General features: G+C 43.8%; 1 protein-coding gene across 1 annotated transcript in view; it reads left to right on the top strand.

Moving 5' to 3' along the window:
* Nucleotides 1-11,400, top strand: part of LOC131403163 (5'-3' exoribonuclease 2-like) — a 41,719-nt gene extending 30,319 nt beyond the window's left edge. Inside the window, exons 9-10 of the mRNA XM_058537485.1 lie at nucleotides 10,466-10,553; nucleotides 11,327-11,400. Of these exons, the coding sequence (XP_058393468.1) occupies nucleotides 10,466-10,553; nucleotides 11,327-11,342 (104 nt within the window). The 3' untranslated portion in view covers nucleotides 11,343-11,400. The remainder of the gene's footprint in view (nucleotides 1-10,465; nucleotides 10,554-11,326) is intronic.
* The last annotated feature ends 13,417 nt before the right edge of the window (nucleotides 11,401-24,817 follow it).

The raw sequence follows: 24,817 nt of genomic DNA, 5'->3' as shown, positions 1-24,817 counted from the left end.
ACAAACCCTTCTTAAATATCACTTTTAATGTTGCACAGTGTTCTAGCTCAGGCATGGACTATAATTGACTTAATCATTCCCCTATTCTTAGCCACTTAGTTGTTTTGATGCTTTTGCTATGAATAATGCTGCAACGCATATCTTCATGCACAAATCTCTGAATTTCAGATTATACCCTTAGGATCAGAAATGAAATTGCTAGGTCAAAAAGAGTGTAAACATGAAAAAAAAAAGTTTATCGTGGAAAATTTCAAACATGTAGAGAGGAGAGTTAATGAACCCCGTGTGTTTATCAACCAGATTTAACCTGGAATTGACATTTAAAGGAGGATGCCTGCTAAATCAAAATAATGAGTCTCTAGTGGTGGAATTTAGGGCAACAGCTGCTAGTTTAATATGTGTTGGAAAGGAGGCTCTTTTTTGTGGCAGAGGGACCTTCCTGTTAATGCCTCTCAGGTCACACAAAGCAGGTAACCACTTGTTCTACCAACAAGGCTGCCTCTTCCTCGTTGGGCCCCAAAACAGGTCTTCAATAAACACTGTTGATTGACTGAATAACGTTAACACTCTGTGAACTTTACCTGCAAACAGACATCCAGCCAGGAATAAGAGATACTAAAAGGGATTACGCAAACGCCAATGAAAATTAGTCTGTAGGCATAAAGTCAAATGGATAAGCATTTTATTAATATCTACCTTTTAAGATAATTACAGTGAGCTCGAGGCCACTCCAGGAAGCTGAGGGAACACAGAGGCATGTAAGGGTATGTCCATGCTTCCTTTCTACCTGGACAACACTCAAGTCTCATGTTTGGGATGGGGAACTCAAACAATAGGTCTCACCCAGACTAAAAAGTTAACCTAATACCGTCAACCTGCCATCAATAAAACCATAAATGCTGCCTTGAAGACTCTTAGAAACTTAGTGGGCTCCTTTTCTGATTTGGTTGAACCTGGTGAAAATATCCTAGTATACTGATAGGGTAGACTTCCAGAATTAATCACATCCTTGGGATCTGTTTACACATGTGTCTTTCCCACTAGACTATAAACTCCTAAGGCAGGAACTGATTCTTACTCAATTTTGAATTTTCCATATCTAATATTGTCTGGGACATAACAGATATTTCATGTTTCTAAAGATTAAAATAAATTTCAAGTGCCCCACTTCTACCTCAATGTTCAATTAAAAATCAAGATCGTTAATGGGGTTTTCAAAAATATTTGAGACCAACAAGCTTTATACATTGTCTAAATGAAAATGAACTGAATACATAGTTTGTAAATCTTTATATTTTTGATGCATCTTTAAAAGGTGTTGGTAGCAATAAATAAATAAATAAATACCCCTTAAAAATAAACCTTTGCATCTCTGTCTTTTTAAAATATGAAATCATAAGAGACCTCCAAGTGACACACATTTCCATTCTGTGCAGGCTTCCCTGTGGTCACTGGCTTGTTTATTTGTTGATTAGATTTTAAAGGGCATTGCTCCTTCTGAGAACATAAGGGATTTTGCAAAGAATCATCAAATCAAAAATACTCTTCAGATCATTTTCATCCTCTAAGAGGGATAAAATAAAGGAAAGTCATGAGGAAATCTAACTAGAAGATGAGATGGGAAGGGCAATGAATATGGGTGGTGCAATTTACTATTGCTGAATTACAAACAGCCAAATGTGCACTTCTGTCTCTGCTCTCAAAGAAATCACACAATAAGTTTTCTGGTTCTTAACTGAGATACTCCCTGGATATATTATTAACAGTAGTTTTATTACCAATAATTACAATAATAGACCTATTTTATTGAGCACATACTGTGTGCCAGGCACTGTGATAAGCACCTCATGGTAGTGTTTTGCTCAGTAATCTCAACAGTTTTATGAGGTGGTGTAATAGTCAGGTTCACCAGAGAAACAGAACTAATAGGAACCAATAGGATATATAAATATATAAAGAGATTTATTACGAGGAATTGGCTCACACGATTAAGGAGACTGAGAAGTCCCACAATCTGCCTTCTGCAAACTGGAGACCCAAGAAAGCTTGTGGCATAGTTCCACTCTGAGTCTGAAGGTTAAGAACCAGGAAGGCCAACCGTGTAAGTTCTAGACTGAGGTCCAGAGAAGATAAGATGTGCCAGCTCAATCAGTGAGGCAGAAAAAAGGGGCGAATTCCTTCTTCCTCCAACTTTTGTTCTCTTTGGGCCTTCAACAGTTGAAATGATGCCCACCCACACTGGGGAGGGTGATCTACTTTACTGAGTCCACCGATTTAAATAATCTCATCCAGAAACACCCTCACAGAGACACCCAGAAATAATGTTTAATCTGGGCACCCCGTGGCAGTCAAGTTGACACATAAAACTAACCATCTCAGGTGGCTACTATTCTTATTGCCATTTTGATATAATTGAAGCTTAGAGGGGTTGAGTATCTGCTCATAATTCCACAGCAAGTAACAGGAGTGATATTTTATCCCAGACGTGTCTGACTTCAGAGAATTCACTTTTACCCAGCATAGGGTACAGCCTCTACGGAGGCGCCCCATCAAAGAACAATGGTGTTTGGAGATTGAGGTATCGTAGCTCCATTAAGAAACAGCTCTATTTCCCTGATTTCATGTAGCATCACACAACGCATTGAAGATATACCCTATCTCTAAGGACAAGTAAGGCCAAAACTTCTAGAATCTAGATACAGTTGTAATAGATAGTGATATTCATGCATATATATTCATGAACAGCAGTATTCATGTCCTCTGTCCTGCCAATCTCATGCCAATGCCTCCCATTGACCAAACCTGAAGGGAACCCAGGGATCAAGGGGGCCGTGTGATGCAATTCATAGATGCCAGGCTTCTGAGAGACAGAACTAGACGGAGAAGGGAGGCACGTGGATCCGGGAAGGGGACCAAAGAGAATACTCAGCACACCCTGCTCACAGAATGAACCTCTGAACCCATGAGGTTTGCTGCTTGATGGTAGAGAGTAAATAAGACTTAAGAGAATAAAATCCTGGCCCCTTTCTCAGCCCCAGGAGTAGCTTCGGCTCAGAGGGAAGGGTGCTAGCTGATCCAGGACAACACTGGGGCCACGGGGAGAGCTATTGTCCCCTTTCATGGATCCACACTAGAGCATTTGAAGAAAAGGCTTACAAGCCATCGAACAGAATATGAGATCAACACTGTGCAGGATGAGGAAGTTGAGGCCCAACAGGATTAAGTGGCTAATACAATACAGCACAGTTGGTGGCAGAGCAGGGACTAGACCCCGTCTTCCTGACCCCTGGTGCAGGGTCTTTAACATATTACTAATACTCCATCTTTTTCTAAAGAGGGCTCAAGGCATATCTAGTCCCTGTAAGCCTTCACTTTCTTCTTCACCATCACCAGACACTTCTGGAAATCTCACACAAAGCCACAGTTTTTCCTAAACTTTCCATCACATTTAATTTTAGCACGGTTTAAGCCACAAATGACACAAAAATGGCACCACGTGTCTTTTAATGAAATTAACAGTGGTGCTTTGTGATGACTTAAACGCGTCAGGGAAATTTTATCTAATCGTGTTCGATAGAAGGACCAGCTCTCTGGTTTGTGGATGCAATCACTGAGGGACACTGGTGGGCAAGGGGGGTGGCGAGGGACTTGCCATCACCTGCTCAGCTCTCAGGGCAGCTCTGTGGTTGCCTTGTTGCAGGAAAGGGCAGCGTTCTGAGGGAAGTGTGTAGTCCTGAGATGACCTGTCACTGACAGCATGCAAAGATGACAGAAAATAGCCTTTGTCTATCTATGCTTTGACTGGTCGTTCGTAAGTAACAATTGTGAAAGATCTAGAGCAATAAAAATGTCCTTCCACCGGAGTTTAATTTAAGTGTTGTCTAGCCAACCTGTCCTTTAAGCTGAGACTCAAAAGAGATTGATTTACGGGCACCAGCAGCTGAGATGTCGGTCAGCAGGACCAGACACTCTGACTTCACCACTTTCGTCAAGTGAGATTCTGGGCTCAGAGCTGAGTCACACAGTATACATGAAGCTTCCTGGCTTCACGGTTTGCTGATCATTTCTCATCAACCATCATCACAAATGCCATCTCTCACACTGAAATGCCCACGCCACTCATCAGAATCCACAGGCGGCTGGGCCAATGACACTGGATAATAGATAGATCTTGATTTTTCAATTGAACATTGGGGCAGAATTGAGCACTTTAATTTCATTTTAATCTTAATAAACATGAAATACCCATTTGTCCCAGACAATATGAGGTACTAGAAATTCAAAATCGAGTAAGAATCAGTTCCAGCCCACTAGGGATTCACAGTCTGGTGGGGGAGACTCGTGTAAACGGAGCCAGGCGATGTGATTGAGTCTATAGTGGAGGCAAGTCCAGGGTACGTGAATCTAGAAAGACTTCATAGAGGAGGTGATGCCTGTGTTGAGAAACCAGGAATGAAGAGTTCCCTGAGTGGATAAGGGGAGGAGAAATTCCAAGTGGGAGAACAGTATGTACAAACACAGCTCATGTGAGAGTGGTGTGTTGAGAAATCAGTAATAACTCAGCACGGGTGGACACAGGGTCTGCTTCAGCGTGGCAAGGGATGAGTGTAGTCAAGTCGGCAGAGGACCCATGGGGGACCTGGACCATGATAAGGAGTTTGGGCTTTGTCCTGAATGCAATGGGAGCCATTTAAGGACTTTGGGCAGAGAGTGGCTGGATTAAATGAGTTTTAGAAGGAAGGTTCCTGGGGAATAGGAGGGCAGAACAGAGGCAATGAGGTGAGTTAGGAGGCTGTTAGAGTTGTCCAGGCAAAAAGTCTTGATGGAACGCAAGGGATAGTGGTATGGAGAACATTTAGAAGGTGGAATTTACAAGCCTGGCACTGGGTGGGAAAGGAGGAGATATCTCGGGTGATTCAGTTATCTGGCTCTGGTGACTGAAGGTGCAGTGCTGATTGTTGGGGATGATGGTGATTTGGCTTCGGACACCCCAGGTGGGCAGCACCCATGGGCTGCACCATAGAGAGAGAACCGTGTTTCTGATCCCCTTAGGAGACTCCCTGTCAGGATCTAGTCCCATCCGCTGTCATGGGGAGGCAGGGATCTATGCCTTTGGTAGACTCAATCTAAAGACGACTTGATATTTTTCTTTGTGATACATAATATGACTGAGTAGATGATGTATTGAGAGATGTGTTCCTGTTCTCATCATTTTCAAGGACTGGAGAGAGGTCCATTTTCTCCTGTAGGGTTGGCAGCGTTCTTCTGCTTCTGCCCTTTGCTTTCCCCGAAGTGGGAGTGGAAGCTATGCCTGGCCACCTAGAGCTCTGCCCTCTGCCAGGTCTGGGTCATCTCAGCCTCATTTTAGCCCCTAGTTGTTACAATGGGGCATTGTGAAACACATCCTGCCCCCAGAGGCCACTGAAGTGACAGACTTAGCTTGTCTATTCCCCCAATGTCCCCACAGACCTATAAGCACCTATGAGACCCTAAGGGGATATGTCGACCACTTGCCCTGGCCCCCAGTGTTGTTGGAGTTGGCCTCTCGCGTCCACCTCAGCTATTTCTTCTCATCCCTGTAGTGGGTCTGCTGCTCTCCATCCTCCATGGCACACCTCCATCTGCCCTTCCTTCCCGTTCATTAAAAAAACAATCATCTTTTTCCCTACTCTCTTTATCTCTTTTCGCTTCTTTCTCTTCTAATTATCTTGTACATCTTGGCTTTTGAACCAGTGTGTTTGGTCTTTCTAGCCATTACTAACTAGGTCTTTGTGGTCATTAAGTCACATCCTGCTCTGTGTTGTCTGGTTCTTCGGCTGCTTTCTGCTGCTGCCTCCTTGCCCACAGCTCAATGGTCTTCTAGACATGAAGATAGCTAAATGCCACTTTCAGATAAGCCACACACAATGCCACATGGATCAAATTCAGATCAATAGCTCAGGAATGTATTATGTTGAACCAGACAGAATTGCCCATAGTCAATCATTTTGACCCTCAGTAATGACTTTCATTGACATCAACCTAATAGAACGAGTTCGTTTCCAATGATTAGCTCTACACCCAATCTGTACTGCACACTCACTCATGAGGGGCCAATTATTTCATCACAGGAAACAAGACTCAGGAGAAAATGTTCTTTTCCTTTCTCCTAGTCATACATATTCTAGCTCACTGATTACTTTGTGTTATATCTCTGCTGGCATTGACACATCAAAATTGAATTCCAGATATACATTTTATCTTAGCTGCTCATTCCCACCCACTTATCTTGATATTATGGATGGAGAGTCAGTTCATAAATGTCATCCATAGCATTTGTACTGGGGACTTACCTACCTCCTTGATACTTTTTCATTCGTATAAAATTCTACCTATGCAACTCAACGCTGACATTCATTTAATTTAGAGTAGTCAATGTATAGCTGTTTAATTTGATGTTATTGGACACTGGTCTTTTAAGCAAGAATGCTTACTATCCTGTGGCTTTTGTTTCTGATGTAATAGAAAATGGATTCCTAGATTATACCTAGAAAATAATAAGAAGCATTATCATTTAGCAGGCTTAAATTTCCCTTCTCCCTCTCTTTTTTGGCTTTTATTAAGTTATGAGTTTATCAAGATATCTTATTATATAATGTAGCTCAGCATTTTTCCCTAGAAATGTATGTTATCTAATTATTTTACAGAAATATAAACTTTACCTGTGACTCCATTTTCCCCAGAGGAGAGAATAAATAAGAAATAAATCTGCCTTGTATTGCATTTATTTAACAAATATTTATGGAGACTTATGGGCCTGGCACTTCCTAATCGTAGGGAACTGTTCTGGGAGTTGGTATTTGGGCTTTGAAAGCAGCTATGCCCTTTTTACTTAATTCAGAGGCACTCAACTTGGGTTGAGCCCAGGCCTCTCCAAGCCACTCCCCCTCCCGGAAGGGATCCTAGCCCATCCTGACAGCCCAGGCAGGATTGAAGAGGATAATTGACAACCAAAATTGGTAACTTGTTTCTATCTCCATAAAACCTTAGGTTAATTTAGGGGCTGGCCCGGTGGTGTAGCAGTCAAGTTCACGCCCTCAGCTTCGGAGGCCCGGGGTTCGCAGGTTCTGATCCCAGGCACGCACCAACTCACCGCTTGTCAAACCATGCTGTGGCGGTGTCCCATATAAAGTAGAGGAAGATGGGCACGGATGTTAGCCCAGGGCTGATCTTCCTCAGCAAAAAAGAGGAGGATTGGCATTGGATGTTAGCTCAGGGCTGATCTTCCTCACACACACACACACACACACACAAAAACTTAGGTTAATTTAACTTGTTTCTCTTTTTGCTTGAAACTAAGAACAGTGTGAAAAATGTCGAACCAAGAATAATTTCTTTAAGTAGGTGAAATAAATGGGACCCTGAGAGCAATTCTAAGCATTAGACTGGTCTGCCCAAGTTTTTCTGAGTTAACCCAAAAAAGGAAATTTGCACTTAAGTGATTAAATGTTGGCTGATATGATATTTGTCTATTGAAATACCAATTTCTAGAGGGAAGGAGAAAGAAAAATGAAATGCAAATGTGCCAGGCATTTCTTAAGTGAGGTGGCCTGAATTTTCCTTTTTGATTTGGTCCTTGTCTTGTTTGGGTATCAATGTATTAGCATCATGGTGGGAGTCGGGGGAGAAGTGTTTCCTCTTGTTTTTAAAAAAAATCTCCAGAACTGTATAAGAGTGGAGGGATAAGTTACTTGAGAGTTGATGGCACTTACCACGGCAAACAATTGGCTGAGTATTTTTTTTGTAGGAAGATTTTCTACCAATGATTACATTTCTAAGTTTTCAAATCTAATGTCATACAATTGTTCATAGTATTCTTGCTCTCTTAACTTTTAAAAACCTCTATCTGGGGCTAGCCCCCGTGGCCTAGTGGTTAAGTTCGGTGCGCTCTGCTTCGGCAGCCCGGGTTCAGTTCCTGGGCACAGACCCCCACCACTTGTCTATCAGTGGCCATGCTGTGACGGCAGCTCACATACAAAGTAGAGGAAGATTGACAACATATGCTAGTTCAGGGCAAGTCTTCCTCAACAACAACAAAAAAACTCTATCTGAAGTTACGTCCCATTTTCATTCTTAATACTATCGATTTGTCCTTTCTATTTTTTCTTCATAAATCATGCCAGATATTTTGTCAAATTCATCAACCTTTTCCAAGAATTAATTTTGACATCATAAATCTTCTTGAACTTATTTTTGGTTTTCATGTTCATAAAATTCTGTTCTTTTTCTTTATCTGTTTCCTTCCTTTTTTAAAAAGTTTTTCTGCTGTTATTTTTCCAATGTCTGAAGATGTGTACTTTGCTCACTAATTTTCAGGTAAAAATAAGCATTTAAAGCTAAAGCTATTGGGCCGGCCCCATGGCTTAGCGGTTAAGTGCGCGCGCTCTGCTACTGGCGACCGGGGGTTCGGATCCCGGGCACGCACCCACGCACCGCTTCTCTGGCCATGCTGAGGCCGCGTCCCACATACAGCAACTAGAAAGATGTGCAGCTATGACATACAACTATCTACTGGGGCTTTGGGGGGGCGGGAAAGGAGGAGGATCGGCAATAGATGTTAGCTCAGAGCCGGTCTTCCTCAGCAAAAAGAGGAGGATTAGCATGGATGTTAGCTCAGTGCTGATCTTCCTCACACACACACACACACAAAATAAATAAATAAAATAAAGCTAAAGCTATAAATATATCTCCAAGTACTGTTTTCATGGCATTTCACAAGTTTTGATTCATTATCAGACAGTTCTTCTTGGACCTATGGGTTACTTAGAACGCATTTCAAACTTTCAAATATTTAGACAGTTTTATTTGTCTTTTTATTATTGATTTATATCATAATTGCATTGTGTTCCAAGAACATAGTCTATATGGTACAGATTCTTTGAATTTTGTTGATACTTGTTTTATGGCTTAGTATATGATCAATTTCTATAAATGTTCCATCCATGTGTGTTTCTAAAGATTTTGTATGCTCTAGTTGTTGGGTGCTAAGTTTTGTGCCCATGAAATTAAGCTTTTGATTGTTAGATCCACGTGTAATTGAAAGAAGTATGTTGTAAGTTCCCACCACAATGGTGGATTTGTCAATGAATTCCTACAGTTCTATCAATTTTAGCTATTTTGTTATTTTGAGGCTATTTAAAAACTTTGTTATGGAAATTTTCACACACACTCAAAAATAGAGTCTAGTCTAATGAATCTCTTCACCCACTCTCTGTCCATGTATCCATCATCCCTCACCCAGCTTCAGTTACCAACATTTTGCCATTCTTGTCTCATCTGTTCTCCTTACCATTTTTGTTGTTGGGATAGTTTAAAGCAAATCCCAGATATGACATTTCACTCCAATACTTTAGTATGTTTCCCTAATAGATAAGACTTAAAACACATAACAAAATATGTTGGAGCCACTGTGTCAGGTGCCCACAAGGGAAGAATCGCTCGATCCTAGTGAGGTCAACCTCCATGGTTTTCAGGCTCTCCTTTGAAAAGCTGACCCCCTCTCCAGTTTAGTCGCATGTAGGAAACAGCTGCTATGATGTCTTGTATCCAGTGAGTGCTCAATAAGTGTTTGTGACAACTACTTACTCACTGGAATCTCTAGGAATGGCCTTGGGAAGTGGAGATTGCTCACAGCTAGCAACTCTATAGGGTCAAATACTTTGGCAAGGCCCCAAAGTCTTGATATTATCCTTGTTCTTTTCCTGCCATGCCGAGCACTTGGTAGAGGCTAAGCAGGGCCCTTGGAAGTTTTGGGAAATGGGAGTAACAGGGTGAAGAGTTGATGTCAAATACCACCATTAATCAAATCCATGCATACAGCCAAACCTTCTAATTCATACTGGAATTTTGCTGAATGAGACATGGCTTACAACAAGTGTTCTCTCAGATGGGTCTTAGATAAGCCCTATTTACTACAAAGGTTTTATATATATGGAGCACCTAGCATGTTACAGGCACTGTACATGGCACTGGGAATGCTCATGGAGCCCACAGTGTAGACGGGACATGACTGTTATATATGCATCCTAATTGAGTTCAATGGGACACATGCTCTGAAGGAACATAACAAGACTTGATCTAGACTGGGGTGAGGGAAGGCTTCACTGCAGACATGGTCTTGAAGGAGCTCTGAGGGACGAGTTGAGTTAAAGGCAAAGCTGGCAGTCATGGCAATGGCGAGATGAGCTCGGGCAAGGGCAAGTGTGGTGAGGACCTTGCAGAGAGGGACTGGGTTCTGGAACACAGAGCAGCAGGGCGAGTGTTGACAGCCGAGACTGGAAGATTGGGGTCAGGGGTTTGGTCTTGATCCTAACGACGATGACGATGATAAGGACGATGCACTGTTCTGAGCACTTCACATATGCTAACTCATTTAATCCTCAAAGCTACCCTGTTCAGTGGATGTTATATCATCCTCCTTCTGCAGGTGGGGAAACAGATACAGAGCTGCTATATAATCGTGCCCCAGGTCACCCAGCTGGTGAGCCACACACCCACGTGGGCTGGATCCAGAGGTGAGGCCTTGCACCACCATGCTGGACTGTCTTTACAGGGTTTTAAGCCGAAGAATGACACAAAAACAGGTTTTGGGGGCTGGCCCGGTGGCTTAGTGGTTAAGTTCGCGCGCTCCACTTCAGTGGCCCAGGGTTCATGGGGTCGGATCTCGGGTGTGGACCCACGCACTACTCATCAAGCCATGCCGTGGCAGCATTCCATATACAAAAAATAGAGGCAGATTACCACAAATGTTAGCTCAGCAACAATCTTCCTCAAGAAAAAAGAGAAAGATTGGCAGCAGATGTTAGCTCAGGGCCAGTCTTCCTCACCAAAAAAACAAAAAATGAAAAACAGGATTTTTTATTTTTTAAAAAAATTTCCTGGTTGCTGGGTGGAGAGCGGACTAAGGGAAGACGGAGCAGGAAGTTAGGAGGCTTCTGAAGAAGTCAAGGCGAGAGATGATGAGGGCTTGTGCCAGGGTCGTGGCAGCAGAGGGGGAGAGTAGTGGGAGGGCTTGGCAGCTCCGGCAGGAAGGGAAATGGCCAAGATTGGTGAATTGCTGTGGAAAAGGAAGGCGAGGGAGTGGTCAAGGCTGGCTCCTGGCTGTCTGGCACAACTGTGAGCCCTTCCACCGGGCTCCAGAACACGAGGTGCTGAGCAGAGAGCATGAGCCGACCTGGGAGGGAAGGGATTCAGCAGAGTCTGGTAGACAGAGAGCTAGTGGGGAACATACGCGCCGTGAGGCAGGGCTGTGTCTGTTTTATTCACCATGGGTTTACTGTCTCAACAGGCATCCTACTGATTAGTATGTAGCAGGTGCTCCATAAATATTGGCTGAATTAATGGAAGAACAACAAAAAATCTGTGTCCTCAACCCACCAGCTAAGTAACGGTGAAGCACTTCGCCTCTGTAGATGAAACAATCCCTGCGCTGCCGTCCAGTCTGAGGCCAGGCTTGTTCTGCGTTCTGAAAACAGCACACACAGCCTGTGACGTCCTGGAGTCGGCTGGTACTGCCTCATGACAGCTGATGGTTAAATTTTCAAGAATCTTGAGGGCTGATTGTTAAACACAGTCATTATTAAACATTAAATTGCTACTTACTGCGCATCTCTTTCCAACTCCTCATTCGGTGGCATTATGTTGATTGCTTGAAACTGACTCTGCTGAGAATATTTACACCATGGAAATCAGTCAAAGCCAAAAATCAGGGGTTGATTTGGTTTTGTTTATTGTTTTGAGTCCAGGCTCTAGACTTAAGAAAGTGCTGGAGACGATGTTAATAATGCAATTTAAATAGAAAAGTGTATCATGTCCATAGCCATTATATCGTGAATAGCATAAAAAATCGAGGAAATTTTCTTCCAGTATTCGAAAACCATTATCCAATTTAGCAAAGGAAAAAAAAGATATGAAATTACTTATATCATTAATGTACAAGTAAAGTTCTGACATTTCACTGAACACACATCTTGGTTGTTTCGCTACTGTCTCGCTCATAAATGTAAATGAAAATATCAATCAACATTCGTGTTGGAATTACATTTGTTTGTCAGTTGCAACTATAGATTGGCTATGGACACAAGCATTTGGCGACAATCAACAAAGGCATTCTGTGAGAATCAATTGGCTCTCTGGACTCATAATGAAGAGTATTGCATATTTTATTATTTGTAATAGTGTGCTTCACATCCTTTATATCGTTACAATTTATAATGCTTATATGTATATTTACGCATTAGGGGTTTTGTTTTTTTTTTGGAGAGCCGGTTGTTAAGCATTTACCAGCAGGCCACTGCATTCAACCCTTGCTGCAAGAATTCTTCTTATAAAGAGGGTAGCACGAAGGGGACAATGCCAAACAACAGAGAACACGCACGGGCAGAGGTGGAGAGGATCATGTTTATCCAGCAGCGGGACACGGGCAGGCTGAATTACTGAAATGAGAGTACCGAGAAGTCAGAGCTCTGATAAAGTAGGCATTTACATTTCCTACTTACCACCCCTTCTACTGAGAGACTTGCAGGTACGGCGACTGGATCGGTAGGGAATTAGATGCTCTGTGAATTTCTGAGAACATGCTGGCTTCAATATTCATTTGCTGCTAAGCTCTCTCAAAGTTGCTACACCACCTCCCCCCCCTCCCCGCGGTGGGACTCAGAATCCATTTTCCTCTTCAGGATGGTATTACTATTTAGAGGTGGGAGAATTCTTATTTAAACATTTCCAAAGCAAGCAACCTGGTAACTAACGGCACAGCCCTGTGACAGGGTGAGCAAGATTTCCCTGAATTAATCACTATTAGTGAAGAGAAGCATCGTTCCAACTCTGCCCTGGAAAATTTGAAGCTTTTGAGAACTCACCACGAGCACTGCAGGGACTGTTTCCGTGTTCCTTGGGGGCAAACTAAGGCAATAAAATGAAAATGAGGTTTGTGTTAAAATGTTATTGTACCTAGAATATGATCTACAGAGTATTTCGTAACTATCTTTCTCACGTTACTTCTAGTGGCTCCTACAATGTTTTTCCCTTACAATTGTTTCTGCATGTGCCCACGGTTCAGCACACCCTTCCTATTTTTGCAAGGTCTAATTAGACACTGGGGCAAGATGCATGTTGTCTGGAGGGCATTTATAACTTCTTGTGTATTTAAGAGTATAATTATGCAATTGTAAGATATTCTTATTAGTGTCAATTAATCTATTGTTCATTGGGGTTCATTGTTATGATGATAAAATTCAGGAAAACTGGAAATTTGCTTATTTAAACTGAGAGATTGCATATACAAATGGACAGTGGCCAGACCATATATGAAAACTCTGACCTACAATCTACAGTGACCATCCCAGGAAGCCAGACTGCCATCTCTGGCAACAATCCAGGAAGCCAAATAATGACCTCTGTAACAGTTGCCCCCAAATGGCGAGGACATGGTCAATGACTGACAGCTTCCCTCATTTTTGTCCCTGCTTCCAACTTAGGACCAACCAGAGAAAGCAAAACATGCACCCCTAAGCGATCACACGGATGCCCTGCTTCTAGTTAGCTGCCTCCCGCATCTCCGTGCCCACAGCCTCCATCAGCACACGCCTGAAGCCGTCCCTCTTCTCCACTATGAAGCCTTCCCACTCTTCTCTCTGCCTTGAGTCTCTGCTGAACACAAGTGACGGTGGCTGACTCCCTTAGCAAGCTCTGAATAAACAGCCTTTGCTTATCCTCATTTGGTTGGTCTTTATTTTTCCACAAAAGTAAAAGAAAAAATCCCTCCAGATCGACTTTGTGAGAAAGTACACTGTAGAAGCAAAACAACTTCACAGCTCGGCAAACTAATTCACACTCCAGCAAAGGTCTCTTGCCTGTTTGAGCGGAAGCAAAGTAGATCTTTTATTTTAGCAGTAGAGGGAGGAAAGAAACCTGCTTTAGGTTTTCAATAAAATGCAGAGAAGCACAGAGTTAGAGCATCCAGTCCTGTTTCCCAAAGCCTATTTATGCCTTGGGTCACTGGTCCTACAAGACGCTCCTTTAAAATAGGATTCTGAGGGCAAAAAAGTTTGGGTAACACTCTACCAAGTTTCTTCCCCTTGCTGGTCACCATGCACAACAAATTAGCGTATTGAAGTTTCTGGAAAATTCTACAGTAAAGGAAGCCTGTTTTACTCTAATCAGTGTGCACAATTACTGAGGAAGCATGGAATATGCCTTGGGAAATACTGATTTAGGCCAATCTCCTCATTTTTTAGTTGAGCAAAATGAAGCCCAGGGTTGAGTGGCCTACCAGTTACAGTTTTGGTGAGAGATCCAGGATACGCTCCCTGCCCTTCTGGCTTTCAGAGTAGCACTCTTCATACTGCACCAGGCTGCCTCTCCATGATCCCCTGGCCAGTGACTTGCCCAACCAGGTGGAGAGGATCTAGAGTCCTCTCCACACAGTTATTGGTTTTGTCATTACTCGTGGAAAGAGAATGCCTGTGACCCACCCAGCCTCCCAATGGTTTTCCATTCAGTCTGGTCTCAATTATAACTCTGTCTTCCAATGGTGCACATAGGTAGATTAAGTGTGTATAGCATTATGCTTCTCAAGGAGACACATACTTCAGAGGTTTTTTATAAAATCTACACTGCTTCCAAGAAAAACGCCTGGGATGAATGCCCAAATCCTGCTGATTTGCCCCCATCCCTTACCTGTGACCTTGGAGCTCCAAAGATGCACAGCACAAGCGCCTCCCATGGGGACGGCCAGGCACACGGCAGATGGAGGCCGAAGCATTTAGGAGCCCAGGCCCCTGGCAGAGCACCTGAGTGCTTCTGTGAGAAGAGGGGAGGGAGTCTGGAACATTTCACAGCATAACGCAGCGTAAAGGAGAGCTCTGTGCAGGCAAGTTTGGGTCAGGCCTCAGTCTCTTCTGTCTCATGCAGCTCTTTGCGCATGTGGGAGGTTTGAAGACCCACTCTTTCCTTCCCTGAGGAGGGTGGCTGGTGTGGAAAATTCTGGGGATACTGTCCTCTCCAGTTCTTCTCTTTGACCAGAGCCCTTTTCAACCACTCTGTCTGATCTCCCTGCCCCGTCTCCCCGGCCCCCTTCTCCAGGCAGGTCTTTCTTGTGCGCAGCTCAGGCTCTCAGATAAAAAGTCAGCTGCCCTGGAGAGTGGCCTCTCTTCTCTTAATTCTTGACTCACTGAGTTTCTTTTCACTTCTGAGATGTCCAGGTCAGGGGTCTGGATGAGATGAACTCGTGTCTTTGCAGCCGCATGTCCCTCACAGGAGGCTGAAAGCCAACATCCAGGACAGCTTGTGGCCTCGCCCTGGGCTCTGGTCTGGGCAGGGCAGGTTTCCACTCACCAGGGACTCGCTGTTTGTTCTGTCATTTAGGAAGCTTCCAGGAGCCCTTGTCAAAGAGGAGCTGTGGTTGGGCTGCTCCGAGATTTGTTCCAGCACTTCCTGGCTTTGAGCAAACCCCTGAAGATTTTCTACGTTAGATTTCCCCTTCTCTAAACTGGGACCAATCCTGCCCACAGAGGGTTTGTGAAGAGGGATTTATGACAGCACGAGGGCATACCTTCCCACTGGGGTTTGCAGAACTTGCTGTTATTATGGGGCTGGGTTGTTGGTGTCATTTCCACCTTTGCTTTATTTTCAACACGACACATAAGCCATACATTGTTGTGTGGTGCCATTTAGAGGGGACAAGACCTTAGCGAATTAAATTATTTTTAGCTATGTCTCTGTGGTGTACTGAGGGGGAAAAAGGCACCAGTGTCCATATAAGAGTCTCTGGTACAGATGCACTCAGATCTGGCTGGTTTTTGAAAATTTTATGTTTTCGAATACAAGTGTACCAGTTCTTTATTGCAGAAAGATAAATCAGGTTTTTCAAGCACAATCTCGAGAGACGCACATCATGAAAACACATTAAGAAGCGAGACAGGCTGGGTTAGCAGAGCCAGCGCCCTGTGCCGCTGTCAGAATCTGCGTGGAGGGCAGAGCTGCCACAGGGATCTCACCGGGAACAGAGGAGGAGGTCCACCTTCACCGCATCTGGCTCCCAGTGGGCGGAACCCACCCAGTGAGTTACACGCCAGGAACCGAGTAGGTCTTTGGAATGTGACGTTCTCCAGAGGCTGGTATGGTCTAGTCTGAGGGTTTCCTGGGGACATCGCTCTTTCTGGGAGCTGTTTGTGGAGAAACTGGCTGATCCCCTCAAAAGTTTGTCACACCCACTCTCTCTCAGCCTCCCAGGAGTTCAGCACCTGCCAGGAAGTGTGGGTGCTGGAAAAGAGAATGTTGATCAGCTGACCCCATGGGAGGGAGGCCCTGGAAGTGAAGGTGAGACCCACTGGTGTGTAGCCAATGGGAACAGAAAGGCTGGAGAGGGAGGCTAACTCAACCTGGCCAAGAAAGGACAGAGATCCTGAGAGTTCAGTAGATAGAATGCTCTGCGCCTTTTAGAGCAACTTCCCGTCCCAACTGGCCTGGGATCCAGGGTCATCAGATGAACTGTCTGGTGCTGAAGAGACTTCCTTCCACTGCTGGACACGAAGCCTCGGCTGGGGCAGGTATTCCAACGGAATGAATCGAGACAGCCTCTTCCTGTCAGAGGAATGTCTCTTCTCAGGATTTAAAACAAAGGAGTCAGACTGGAGCCCTGGTGAGAAACCATAACCCCAGGACATAAGGGCCTCCTGCAGTCAGCACAGGTACTGAGGACAGCAAGAAGCGGGCCGCAGAGGATCCGTGGGGCTCAAGCACAGAAAGAAGGGAATTACTGGAGGACGATCCTTCTCCTTACAGTAGGAGTCCACTACATGTTTGCTTCTCAAGTACTGTGGGGTCTGGGCTGCTCGCCTTTTTCCAGGGAGAGAAAGAAAATGTAACACTGGCAAAGCCCAGGTTTCCATGACACCAGACATCAGAAGAACAGGGATTTAAGGATTCAAGGATTCCCCCCTTTAGTAACAGGGATTGCACCCAGCACTGCGTGAAAGTGCAGGATTTCGATAGGTAGTTCAGAGAAGGCCCACAAGGCCACACCTGGGGAGTTCGTTCATGAGAAAGGAGAAACCACAGACTATTTGCATGAGCTGCAGGCCAAATGGAAAAGAGACTTCTCCTGCACACCTGGGGAACGGTGTCAGGGCTGGCCATTTTTTCTACTTTGAAGAGTGGGAAGAGTAAGCTCGGGTTCTCCAGACCCTGCAGCTGACGATGGGAGACCCGCTGTTGTGACTGAGAAGGCAACTGGATCAGCAGTTTGAGACGCTGCCACGTGGCCAGCCTCTATCCGCCAAGCTCGCCATCTTTGGGGAGGGCGTGAGGGAGCCATGACTGTGGATGCAGTGCAAATGCTGCCTCATCACTGGGCTCAGAAAGTGTCTGGAAGAGGGCAAGCGCTCTATGGCAAACTGGAGCTCTGGATTTCTGATGACACCAACTTGGGAAGAGGACAGACGTTTCAACCGGCAGAGAGGAAAATGCTTTGCAAGGTATTTGGACAGTGCTGAGAGGTGGCCGAAGTGTCATAAATCCCTCAGACCAATTTCTCCTTAAGATAAACTCATAATTTCACTCCTATAGTTTTATAGTTTCCCAAAGAACGTTTACTTTGCCTCAATACAAGGATTCAAGGATCAAGTCTTGAAACTGCATTGGTGGCTTTAACGTCATCGGAAGCACGGGGAACCCATTCCCTGTAGAGAGAGGTGACGTGTGGAGCAAAAGGAGAGCAGAAGGGATGAGGTATGACAATTTTGCACACCTGACACCCAGCTTCCCACCGGGGTCCATGCTGGTGCACCTTCTGTTATCTGGAGCTATCATTCTAACAAGAACTTGAAGCAGATTTAAGAAATGAGCCTGTGCTTCAGATGGATGGCTTCACATCCTTTGGCACACGGAGCAACTGTTTCTAAGATACGCAGAGACGCGAGTCCACACCACGCCTGCTCCTTTGTGGCGCCCGGTGAGTAACGTAGCCTGTGAGCCGCATGTGCCGTCTTCTGACAAGGCGAGAAGGAGCACTCCCTCTCAGCTGTCTCGGGTGAGCTCACCTGCTGCCCGCCAGCGTGGCCCTCCTGTAACGCCTCTTTTTTCGAGAGATGACTAAGTGTAAGTAGCTCAGAGCTCACTGCAGGCAAATCATTACAAAGCAGCAGAGTGAGAGGCTGGGGATAAACGAGGTCTGTTCATTAATGGGACCCAGAAATCTTGGGTTCCATTTCAGCATCGGTGTCTGCTGTGGAATCCAGCAATCATTTCAACCTCTCAGTGCTTCAGTTTTCTTCTGAGAGGAAAGGCAAAAGGTATCCACTTGACAATGAGGTTTGCAGGTTCAGCTGTGCATTCCTGGAGCATGGTAATGCAATCTCCATGGGGCAGTCATTTCTCTTCTACAATGAGTTTTGGGGCTAACGTATGAGAGCTAAATGGATTCCAGATTCTCTTACCACCACCAGGAAAAGAATACTCAATGCTAGAATAAAAATAGAAAGCTTCCTTTTCAAAATAAGTTTGTAGAAGGAAAAGGATTTGCTAAGTTTTCTTAGCAGGGCTTTAAAAATAAATCACTTCTGGGCCGGCCCCATGGCTTAGCGGTTGGGTGTGCGCTCGGGTACTGACAGCCCAGGTTCGGATCTCAGGCGCGCACCGACGCACCGCTTCTCCGGCCATGCTGAGGCCGCGTCCCACATACAGCAACTAGAAGGATGTGCATCCAAGTCTTGGCTATTGTGAATAACGCTGCAATGAACACATGGGTGCATGTACCTTTACAAATTGGTGTTTTCAAGTTCTTTGGATAAATACCCAGCACTGAAATTTTTACAATGTTATAAACCAATGTTACTGCAATAAACAAAAAATTAAAAAAAAAAAAAAAAAGAAGGATGTGCAACTATGACATACAACTATCTACTGGGGCTTTGGGGAAGGAAAAAAGGAGGAGGATTGGCAATAGATGTTAGCTCACAGCTGGTCTTCCTCAGCAAAAAGAAGAAGATTAGCACAGATGTTAGCTCAGGGCTGATCTTCCTCACAAAATAATCAATCAATCAATCAATCAATCAATCACTTCTGGAGACGCCAGCTCACACCGAAAGGCCCCAAATCTGACTCTGGGGCTGGTGGAGACGGCAATCCTACACACTCTTCCGCGGCACAGACCCAGGCACGGCCTGGCTGCTCCGGTTGGGGTCTCTTGTATTTTTGAGGGGGGGGAGAGAAGGCATTTTTGTTCGACAACGTCTCCTTGCTACCTGGTTTAAGTGATGAAGATACAATGAATGTTGACTTGAAGTTCACAAACTTTCATAACAAAATAAGACATGTTTTGATTCTTATACAAAATTCAGGTCAGTTAGCTTTGTATGGCTACTACTATTTAAAGCACAGATTTATAGTCCTATGATTATTTTAAAACAATGCGCAATTAGAATTTGGTAGAGCCAACAGTGGTTTTTGGTTCTTCTGTCTCTAAAGCCTGAGTGATCACGTTTATTTTTATCTCTGAAAAAACCAAAAGGGCAGTTCTGCACATGTGCATGTAACTACCGTGTTTACAGATGAGCCTCCTATGACCCCTGTCCCTGCCCCCCTCCCATGGTCAGAGGGAACTCTAGGGCAGGGCAAGGAGGTGCCCTAAGACTCGCTAGTAATAACAACAATGAACAGTTCTATTAGCACTTATAGTGGAATTGCTCAAAACCTGGTTTTATTAACTTTCCTACAAAGTAACAAAGAAGGTGTCAGTGTATTTAGCACCTCTGGTCTTGTAGGTACTGTGATAGATGCATCCTGAATGGGCCCCCTTTAATAAAACACGAAAAAACAAACACAAACTCAAACCAACTTGTCAAGACAACAGCACAGCCTCTGACCTCTCGAAAAGAGCAATGATGATAAGGATCTCAGGGTGTCCAGTAACCGTCAGCAGTAACTCACGGAGCTGGCAGTAACCCAGGGATTGAAGGGGCAAGTGGAGGATGGGCCATGCCAACAGAGCAAGGTCATTTCTTCTCACAGGACTCAAGATCCACATCTGAATTCTGCACACCAGTAATTGATTTTTTTTGATTTGCAAAATTTTATTAAGCAATAGCTGGACAACTCTTACAACTTCAAATCATCAAGAAAAAAAAACATAAGGAGATTAATCCATCTCAATAATAAAGACAAAATAATTTGGACAAACCACACCATTTTGAATGCAAACCATTGATGCCTTCTAGAATACCTCCTGCACAATCTGATACATAAGAGAGTATAAATACATAAGAGTATAAATACATAAGAGAGGCAAACAAGGGTGAGCTCGTTAGAATGCAACGGGGAATCTCAACAGATCTTGCTTGGAAAGCAAAACAAAGCAGGATGCTGGAATTGAAAACAAACAAACCAACGGTGGAGGAACTGAGGCGCCCACAGCAGCGTGTACCATCCCCGAAGTTTGGACGAGAACATGCTGGTGGTCTGGTTTGGTCTGGGACCTGTGCACCTGCATCGCGCACTTACAGTTTAAAAAAAAAAAAGGGAAAAGAAAATGCCAGTAGTAATAAACTCAGAAATTATGTCCAAATTTACAGTACCAAAATAATGCATTTATAAACAAATGCGAAAACAATACCCCTTTGGTAAATAATACAGTGCCTTTTTCATCAAACGCATAACCCATGCTTTTCTACAACATGAAAAGAAATTTTTTGATCTACAGTAAACAACGAGATCTTAGAACCCTATCCCTCCCCTTTAAAAGAACTTGTAAACAGAAAATATAGGTACAAGTAAAGTTACAAGAAAATTGCACGAAGCCAAAGAAACGAAAACAAAATAAGCCACAACCCCTCAGAGTTTTATCAGCTGGGGAGAAGGAAATAAAAGAATGGTGAAGAGTTTTGAGTTCTGTGCTATTACAAAATCCCAGGATCTTAAACAACATTTTTGACACATTTTGTCTCAACTAACTTGGTTCACAACCATTGACTTGGCCAAGTGATGGACGGCCCACACAGGGACACAATGGGCTCCTTTTCAAGAAACCTTTGAACCTGAAGATAGCGCAACACTGCAGAGGACACTCGAATTCAAGCCAGCCGGGGCATACACTCCTTTGCTCTTTTTTCAACCCACTCTCTGGTCTTTGGGGCAAGCGATGACTTCTTTTAGGGCTGTTCTCCAGGGCGTCCACCAAGCAGGGCACACTCATGGGGAGGCTCCTCTGTCTCAGCTCGAATTGGTGTTTTTGTGTAATTTTTGAAAACAATCGCAATTCCAAATGCATTTGTTTCTAGAGGTGAGCCTGCTCAAGACAGTATTTTAAATGCACTGGTTTACACTCAGTAGATAGCTCACTAATACAGGAGAAATCTCTACAAAAAGGCAATGTTTGGGAACACAGCTTCCGAGTTTGTACAGCGGAAGGATGAGGCGCCATGTTTTGCGCCTTTGGGCTGTTAGAGTGGAGGGGAGTTCAGAACACGGTCCCGGTCATCCTTTCATTTTACAGATGGACGAATGGAGGCCCACGGTCACCCTCCAACTTTCGGCACAGAGACCTTGGGGTCTCCTGACGTTCTGCTATGCTAACAAGAGGAACGTGCACGTTCCTGCGTGTCCTTGTGGGACACTCAACAAGGGAGCAGTGGCCATGGATGAAAAACACTAACCTACAAAATCCTGACTTATGCTGCCATGAGAGCTTTGACATTTTCCTGCTCCTTGGTGCCAATTTTTCTTGGGATATACATTCAACGGGTACACCGTACACACATCTGTGCCTTTGGTTTGGTGAGGTTAGAGTTAAAACTCATTTAAAATTGGTTTTTATGTTTGTTAATTTATCGCTTCCCTCAAAAAGGCATGGATTCTTTATGTAGTTGACTATTGACTGGGCTAATGTTTTTAAATTTAGGGATCCAATGAGGTATCTTAATAGTCATAAACTGCTATTAACAAACATGAAGGATGTACAATTCTGCTGTTTAAAGTACTGACTTTAGTAGTATTTAATAAATTGGGACTGACGGAATGAAAACAATTTTTAAAACAAGGAAAAGCATCACCATGAACTTAAAAGACACCACACAGCAGCTGCTGTAGACACCTGGGCCATCTGCCCTGGCCTTCCAGAGTCTCTCCTCCTTTGGCCGGAGCAAGGGGAGCTGGGCAGTTGCTCATCCACAGGCGGACGCGCATGTACGCAAAACATCCCAGCCCGAGGTCTCTGTCTCTACCGGGGGAAAAGGCCTTTTGGGGAGCGATCTAAGAATTTAGTAAGTTTAGTTAATTATTTGCTACACATACTCACTTGCTCTTCAAACATGTATTTGTAGTTTTTATTCCAAGGATTTCCCCCATATTTGCTCTGATGAAGAAAAGTTCTAAAATGTACCCTTTCGTGGTCTTTACATCTTAAAGACCAGGCAGAACTTTAAAAACGGAAACTTATTCCTAATAATTCCTTCCTCTGCTACTCTCTTCCTAATGTCTCCTCTCATTTCATATCACCTTTTATTTTTAATTAAAAATAAAATTTCCAAGAGAAGGGGAAATATTATTTTAGGCTATGTTATCTCAAAGAAGTCTTCTCCTTTGTATATGATCAATACCACAAAATGCAAAAAAAGAGTTACTTTTAAAGGATTAATAGGATTTTTTCCCAATTAGAAAAAGTTATAAATTGTCCAGCAAAAAAACCTTCTACCATATCCTCTTTATTTCTTGCAGCAAAATATACTGCTACCAAATAAGTCATTACAAACATACTATTTTTCTAAATAAATAATAAAATGGGCATAACTCACCAGTACATAGTAACAAAATAATTCCTAAGAACACTATTAAAGCAAGATAAATAATTATTTTTTGGACAATAAAACAGGGGAATTGCATTTAAATTATTTTAGAAATAGGCTATAACCATTATTGCACAACTAATAATAAGCAATGAAACATCGTAACAAGCTACAGAAACTCATAAAATAATTATATAATTCTGAATACACTGCTAAATTCTTTCTGGCAGAATTTACCCACCAAAGAATCAGGTTCAATATTTTAAAATATAAAATGGGAAACTCTGGTATTAGCTGGAAGATGGTCTTCACCGTATTTAAAACCTCATCTGTTTCTTCGCAGTCTGGAGAGAACGGTGAGCGATACCATCTTGCTCTGGGAAAGGAACGGGCCAGTGTCTTTTAATCCCAAACAGGGAATTAAAAAAAATATATTTTGAAAATACTTTTCTGCAGTATCTTCCACTTGTCTGTTTCCAAACAAAATCCAAATTTAGGACCCTAAGCTAGTAGACTGTTCTTGTGCTCCTGCCCTACCTAAACAACATTACAGATGTGAATAACTGAAAAAGAGGAACTGGGGCTTGTTCTCAGAGCTGAATGCCGCCCAAGGCGTCCCCCGAGGAGGGGGAGGTGGCAGAAGATCATCTCAGTGGACTTTTTTTTTGGCGCAATTAACAAAGAGTAGTCAATCAACTACCTAAAGTCCCATAATTTAACCACGTTCTCCCAGTAGTTTATTTCCTCAGTAAACAGTCTGTACAGTTACTAAACAACTTTTTTTTTCCCTAGAGAAGATTGTGAGACTTTTGTCAAAGAGCTGACTATAACTCTCCCTTAATACCCTGGCAAATGCTTAAAATTTTTTTGTTACATTTCTAATCTAGTGGAAACCATTTCTAGTCAATTGCATTTCAATGTAGCCAAGAAGAGGAAAGGAGGGCTTTCAATTGGTATCGTCAGCCTTTTTAGAAAGGGTAGAACAGTGTCATCTCACGGGAGAGAAAATGTCCACTGCTGCATTTTCCAGATTAAACAATAAAAGGGGTGGGGGAATAAAGGCTGCTTCTCAGCTGGTGGGCATCCAGTGACTAGCCACCGCGGTAGCTGAGAAAATCGTTACCCCACCGCACGCCGGGATCTCTCCACTTCTGTCTCCTACCTTCTCCCGAAGTCAATCATACTGAGTCACTGAGCCTAAGGAATTGTGACATATTATAAAACTAGTGGAGTCTTCAATGTAAACATCCTCCGAAGAGGAGCGCAGCCCTTGTACGATTTCAAGTCACGCTGCGTGAACCGCCCGTGCGTACGTGTGCAGGAGTTTCCTCCTCACCTGCCGTCCCTTCCCCTACATCCTCATGAGCGACGCCTATTTATACCGGGTAATAGCACCCCCATACAAAGCCTGCTTTTATTAGTCAAACACAGTGCATTTGCCAAAACACCCTTCATTAATCAAGTCACCTCTGGGGGAGTAACAGAATATGTGTGAACTAAATGTTGTTCCCCCAAGAGAACCTGTACCTTCAGGATTTTCGCTTGTGTCTTTTAAAAAAGTTTTTCGTTTTTACACTAGTGGTGATGTTGGAGGAGTAATAAAAGCTAGACATTGTGGAGAATGAAAAGCACGCATACTCCTTAGTCTAAAAGAATAGCAGGCCAGAAGGCAGTCCATGTTTCTGCTGAAGGGCCCCTCGTCCCGCAGCTCACACAGGCACACCAGGAGGACATTCCCACAGCAACCACGTTTCCTAAAAGAACACCAGGTGCCTTGCACCCTTTGCTTCCAAATACCACTCTCCTGTGTTTTGTTTTTGTTTAAAAAGAAAGAAGTAAGAAAGACAATAAAGGAGAATAAAAGCCCAAACAAACGACAGCAACTGAAGGTCAGCGCCTGCCCCGGGCCCGACAGACGTTTCCAGTTCTGCTCCTGTCTTCTGGTCCCCAGCCCCTGGGGCCCGGGCGGGCTCCTCGAGCATCTCCATCAGGCCCCTCTG

This window comes from Diceros bicornis, unplaced genomic scaffold (assembly GCF_020826845.1).
Source record: "Diceros bicornis minor isolate mBicDic1 unplaced genomic scaffold, mDicBic1.mat.cur scaffold_55_ctg1, whole genome shotgun sequence".
Classification (NCBI taxonomy): Eukaryota; Metazoa; Chordata; class Mammalia; order Perissodactyla; family Rhinocerotidae; genus Diceros; species Diceros bicornis.
This window is presented reverse-complemented; position numbering and strand designations above follow the sequence as displayed.